Here is a 6,000-nt window from a genome sequence, read left to right on the forward strand (position 1 = left end):
TATAACATACTAAAGCTTTATTTGAATCATTATACAGAGGGATTAATATCCCTTTTTTATTGTTGAATAATATTTTATTATAATTGATTATGGTTAATTATTCAGGTTTTTTCTAGTTTTTTACTGTGACAGTGCCACAATAAACGCCTTCATACATTTATCTTAGGTACATGTGTGTTTGATTACAACAGGACAAAGTCCCAAAAGTAGTACTGCTAGTTCAAAAGTATGCATATTTTAAATTTTAATGCATTTCCAGATCATTTCCTCCAGTTTGAAGCAACTCGTACTCAAATGAACAAAGTCTAAGGATGACTTCTCCTCCTAAGCTATGAATGTTATTGCCCTTTAAACTTCAAGTGAATCTAATGGGTAAAAAATAGGTTACTATTCTTCCTTTAATTTACATTGACTATTAATCATTTTATTTTGTTTTATTTTATTTCATTTTACTGCAGTAAGAGCACTTAACATGAGATCTACCCTCTTCACAAAATTTTAAGTGTTCCATACAGTATTGTTAACTGTAGGCACAGTGCTGTACAGTAGGTCTCTAGAACTTATTCATCTTGCTTAACTGAAACTTTGTGCCCATTGATTAGTAACTCCCCATTTCCCCCTTCCCTTAGCCCCTGGCAGCCACCATTCCTCTTTGAGTCTATGAACTTGACTATTTTCAATACCTAATGTAGGTGGGATCATGTAGTATTTGTCTCTCTGTGACTGGCTTTATTTCACTTAGAAGAATGTCCTCAAGGTTCATCTAGGTGGTAACATATTGCAGAATTTCCTTCTGTTTAAGGTTGAATAGTATTCCATTATATGTTACACTACAGTTTCTTTATCTGTTCATCTGTCCATGGACATACAGGTTGTTTCCACATCTCGGCTGTTGTGAGTAATACTGCATTGAACATGTGAGCGCTAGCATCACTTGGAGGTCTTGATTTCAATTCTTTCAAATAAGTACCTAGAAGTGGGATTTCTGGATCATATGGTAGTTTTATTTCATTTTTTGATGAATTCCCATACTATTTTTCGTAGCAGCTGAGATGCACCACTTGGCATTCCCTCTAACAGTGCGCCAGTATTGCAGTTTCTCCATATCCTCGACAACACTTGTCTTTAGGCTTTTTTGTTAATAGCCATCCTGACAGGTGTGAGATGATATTTCATTGTAGTCTTGATTTGCATTTCCCTGATGATTAGTGACATTGAGCATTTTTTCATATACCTTTTGGTCGTTTGTATGTCTTCTTTCAAATTATCACTGTTTTAAAACTAAAAAAAAAAAATAGACATTATAGAAAAATTAACCTGCATATAAAAAGGATCTAAGTTGTCATGTCTTAAAACTTTTATTGTCTATTTTGCTCTAAAACTAAATCAAAAGTATTATTTTTTTCTAAGTAGAATTTGTACTTCCTTCAACTTTAAAATAAATTAAATATAGCCTTTTTATTTTATTATATATGAATATTCTTGTTATCATTTCGAAGCAGTACCAGTTTGTCAGTAGGCAGCATCCTCTTCCATATTTCTTCCTCCATCTCCATCATTTCTTCTTTCCCTCTTCCTATAGTCTTTTGCCTCAGTAATCTCTCCATGGCATTTCTCCTCCTCATAGCAGAAGATATATTTTTCCTTTTATTTGGCAATATTTTCAGTTTATAAAATTTTCTCAGGGAAGTTTTTGCTATATAGAGAGAAGTCCAATTTAGTTTTGAATCTGAGAATGAGAATGCTGTGAGCTTCCAAAAACTTCTTATAATTTTAATCTAAATACAGAGTATCTAAAAGAGAAAAATTATCAAACTAGTATTGAAACTTACTTTCAAATTTATCATTTTGGCAAGCATAATTGAAAACATTTGATTTGCTTATAGTCCTTAATGAGGAAAATAAACATTTATTCAAGTTACATTAAAAACAGAAGCTCCAGAAGCTCCAGCATAGAGCTTCTGTTAGGTATAATTTACTAATTTTCTGTAGCCACTGGGCAGCTCAGAAAGCTTTAATCACAGGGTGTATATAATTTATAACCTTTTATAAAAACTCAGCAACAAGTAGGGTTTTTCCTTCCTTCAGAATGTAGGCATGAAGTAGCTAAGTGATTTCCTTTTCTTTATCAATCCTTGGACTTGGATTTTGGTATATCCTTCCAGAACTACTTCAAACAGGCCTTAATCAAAAGCAGATTTTTTTTTTATCTTTGTGTAGTCATGAAATCAAAGTAAACACTGAGTTATGCCAGCACAAATTAAATCATCTCTGGAATTTTTCCTGTGTGTTTTCATGTTTTATTCATAATATTAATCCACCTTATTGACAATATTCAAAATGCTAAGAAAGTAAAATAATAATGGGTGTTTATATTTTTCTACTTAACTGTGCTATTATAACTGCTGCAGGGTATGTAGACATGTCATGGCTCAGTGCTTGTCTAGTTTGGTTCGGTTCCTAAGAAAGGCATGTTAGGTGAAGAGGAGTCAACCATCTACATGGTCCAAGATTAGAGCGTAGCATAAGTCTTGGTCTCTGTTTTCTCGGAGGCAATTCCATCAGGTCAATAGCAAGCAAAAATTGTAACTTGATGGCTTATTTGAAATCCCTAGTTTCAGTTTGAGAGACTTGACATTTCCTTTCAGGAATAATAATCCCCTTGGCCAGCTTGTTGGTTTGAAGACTGTATGAATTTTTAAACTAGACTGCTATTTCTCTCCCCAAAGACATAGGGAAGGAACTTTTCATAAGATAACGAGAGAAAGTAGTAAGATAATATCAAAAAAACTAATTAGATACATTAGGCAGTATGTGGATGAAGTGTACAGACTTTGATGAGATAGAAAAAAAATCATTCTAATTGTGTTTTTATATCCTAAGATTAAGCTATGTGTGTGTTGCTGAGTCTTAGTTTCACAGATCAAAGAGGTGCTTTTTGCTTTTTGGTTTTGTTTTATTTATTTGTTTTCTGTTTGTTTAAAAATAACCAGTCTTAAGCATGTGAGTTTACTTCAGTCTTACTCATTAGGCTTGGGCCTATGACAAGTGAGGCTTAAGTTTTGGCATTTCAAGACCTGTCTGCAGTGCTAGGAAGAGCAGCCTGAGATAGCTTCATCACTGTGGGGTTAAACATTCCTTCTGCTGCCATTCTCTGTTAATTTTAGTTGATGACTGAATTTAATTAGTAACCTATAAAAGGGCTACTGATCTCTGTCAATTACCTACTCCATTGGAACTTCTTTAATGTGAAAAAAAATATGCCCAACCTGATCCAAAAATGTCTAAAAGCATTGAGATTGCTGAAGTAGGCTGAAATGCCAGGTAAGTCCTGTAAATGAAAGTGCTAGATTTTGTGGGCAACAATGGAATCTGTTCAAAAGGAAAAATATATTTGAAAACACATATGCCTCTAGATTTCAAGTTTCATAAGAAAGCAGCTATTGAGACTCTAAAATTCCTTTGTAATACAAGAAGTCAAATCAATAAATATTTACTGAGCGCTCACTGTTTGTAAGGTTCCATGGTGAACGTGGACAAGGAAAAGTTCAGAATTGGTCATGTTCCTAGAGAGCTTGCACATTTAATTTGTCTCAAATTAAATTTAAAAAAAATTTAATGCTTGAAAAAAATGCCTTTGAATTTGTCTACTAGAAAAGTCCAAAGCTCAGTAACTAATCTTACATTTCTGGACCAATGAAAATGTTGAGATGTAATAAAAAAGATACTTGCCAAAGTGGCAGGATACCTACCTTTTCATTCCAGGTTGCCAATGATCTGTTATGTGACCATTAAATAGCAGCCATTAATTAGTATATGTATTAACTTTTCAGCATCTCAGTTCCTTTACCTGCAAAACAATAATAATATTTATCCTCCCTAAATCCAGAGCTGAGAGGATAAAATGACATGAGAAAATGTAAAACCAACTATATAGTGTTATGGTTGCTGTCATCATTACCAAAAGTGAATTCCTTCTTGTTTTTTTATGGCAGTATACTCAGCCACTCAGTATTTCAACCTCATACATTACTGGAGTGACTGTTAATCATTTCCAAAAAATAAGTTACTTGTTAACTTTGTGAAGTAATATTTTCTGAGGCATCAGTTTATACTGCCGATGGCAGCAGTAGTGATGGGAATCTAAAGGATGTTAGAAAATATGTACTTTCTTTTCTCTTTTGCTTTTTAGAAAACCAGTAGATTTCAGCTTTTGGGGGGAAACATTAAAGGTAACAAGATATTAAGACATTCCATCCATTTCTAAATTTACAATTGCCCTTTTTGGAATGTTATTATATGTGCTGAATTTTACAAAATTAAATCAAAAGAAACATACTTAGAAATGTTATTTTGAATTTGTAATCTCTTCAAGCAGGCTAAAACAAAACTATACAAATGATCAATATCTTAATAGAATTTTATAATTATACCAATCTAGGGTGGATGCCATACCGAAAAAAAAGTAATTTACAAAGAACTTTTATTGTTTGGATTTCATTAAATGAACACTTTAAAGTAATTAATAGTTACCTGGTAAGACAAAATTTATAATTTCTAATATCTTTTGTTTATTCATTCAATCATCTTCTTATTTATCCAGAGCTTATGTGGATGCCCGAGTTCAGCCAATCTATGGTGGTACCAATGAAATAATGAAGGAGCTAATTGCAAGAGAGATCGTCAGTGACAAGTAGACATCTGCCCACATCCTGGAATCCTATTACAACTAATCTGGTTTTAAATCTACTCAAGATAAAATACAACCTGGAAAGGGAGGGAACACTAAACATGTTTTTATATGTTCTTTCTACAGAGAAAGAAATCAAATACAAATACAAGATTAACACAGTGGGAGGAGAAATCTTTGAATCCAAATATCCTAAAGTTTTCTATTTTAAAGGTTAGTAGGATCCTAAACCTTTCCAATTAAAAGGTTTAACTTTTAATTTTTTATATAGCTAAAAGGCAAAGATTTTCTGATTCTAGAAGCCTTAATGTTTCATTTATCCTTAAAATTCTAAAAGAGCGTAGTCACTTAGATCTTTAAAATTGAGGCAGAAATAATTCTGTTATTATACTTTAAAAATGAGATTAATAATATTTACAGCACATTGACTTTAAAAAGGAAAAATAAATATAATTTACAATGCAAAATATGTTTAGCTATCTCTTAGTCCAAATTCCCCCAAACAGTGGTTTCTACCACCCTATCCTAAACCTCTGTTTTTAAGTAATGAAACACTTTCTTCAAGCCAAAGCTTATGCCGAGTCCTTGTGAAATCCTGTTGTGTGAAGAGCTGCTCTGGTTGAAGCAGGAAGCCTTCCTACCTTATAGCCTTAGAATCACTAGACTCAGCTAAGCAAATCCCCACTAGAGAATGCCACTGGTTGCCTCAACCACTGACCCCTGGGCTTTCAACAGATTTCCATCCCAGTTTAATTTCTAGGAGAACACAGAATAATCCATCATCCTTTAGTTTCAAGATATTGGTGTATTTATAGGTATCAAAACAGTGACTTTTATTTTGGAGCAGTGTAATTTTTTAATTAATTTAACAGATTTACACTTTGTGTCATCTATAAGCCAGGCTGTTAAAAATATGATGAGAAATATGATTTAAAAAATTGGCAAGATCCCTGCTAATAAGTGAATAAATAAGTTGTAATAAATAAGGTAAGAAGCAAGTAAATAAACAAAATAATTTCAAATAATGATAAAGGCAGTAAAGGAAATAAAGTAAGCATTTAAAGTAGGAAAGTGAGGAAATGACGTTCGGTTTGAGACTATTATCAAAAAATAAGCCATTGATTTGTAAACTGCTAGCATCATTTTAGTACTTGTTTTTCTTTGCATATATTGCTGAGACAGTGAATAAAGTAGTTTTTAAATGGAAATAAATAGGTGTATTCTTGTTTAACTTAAAGAACCTAAACATTTTATTTGGTGGTATGGGTATTAAGCATTGTTTTTTTTTTTTTTTTTTTTTTGGGGTTTGG

At 32.5% G+C, this 6,000-nt stretch overlaps 1 protein-coding gene across 1 annotated transcript in view; it reads left to right on the plus strand.

Moving 5' to 3' along the window:
- Positions 1-5,898, plus strand: part of ACADL (acyl-CoA dehydrogenase long chain) — a 36,838-nt gene extending 30,940 nt beyond the window's left edge. The window contains exon 11 of the mRNA XM_024763292.1: positions 4,604-5,898. Within this exon, the coding sequence (XP_024619060.1) occupies positions 4,604-4,697 (94 nt within the window). The 3' untranslated portion in view covers positions 4,698-5,898. The remainder of the gene's footprint in view (positions 1-4,603) is intronic.
- The last annotated feature ends 102 nt before the right edge of the window (positions 5,899-6,000 follow it).

Source organism: Neophocaena asiaeorientalis, unplaced genomic scaffold (assembly GCF_003031525.2).
Source record: "Neophocaena asiaeorientalis asiaeorientalis breed wild unplaced genomic scaffold, Neophocaena_asiaeorientalis_V1.1 scaffold86, whole genome shotgun sequence".
NCBI classification, from domain to species: domain Eukaryota; kingdom Metazoa; phylum Chordata; class Mammalia; order Artiodactyla; family Phocoenidae; genus Neophocaena; species Neophocaena asiaeorientalis.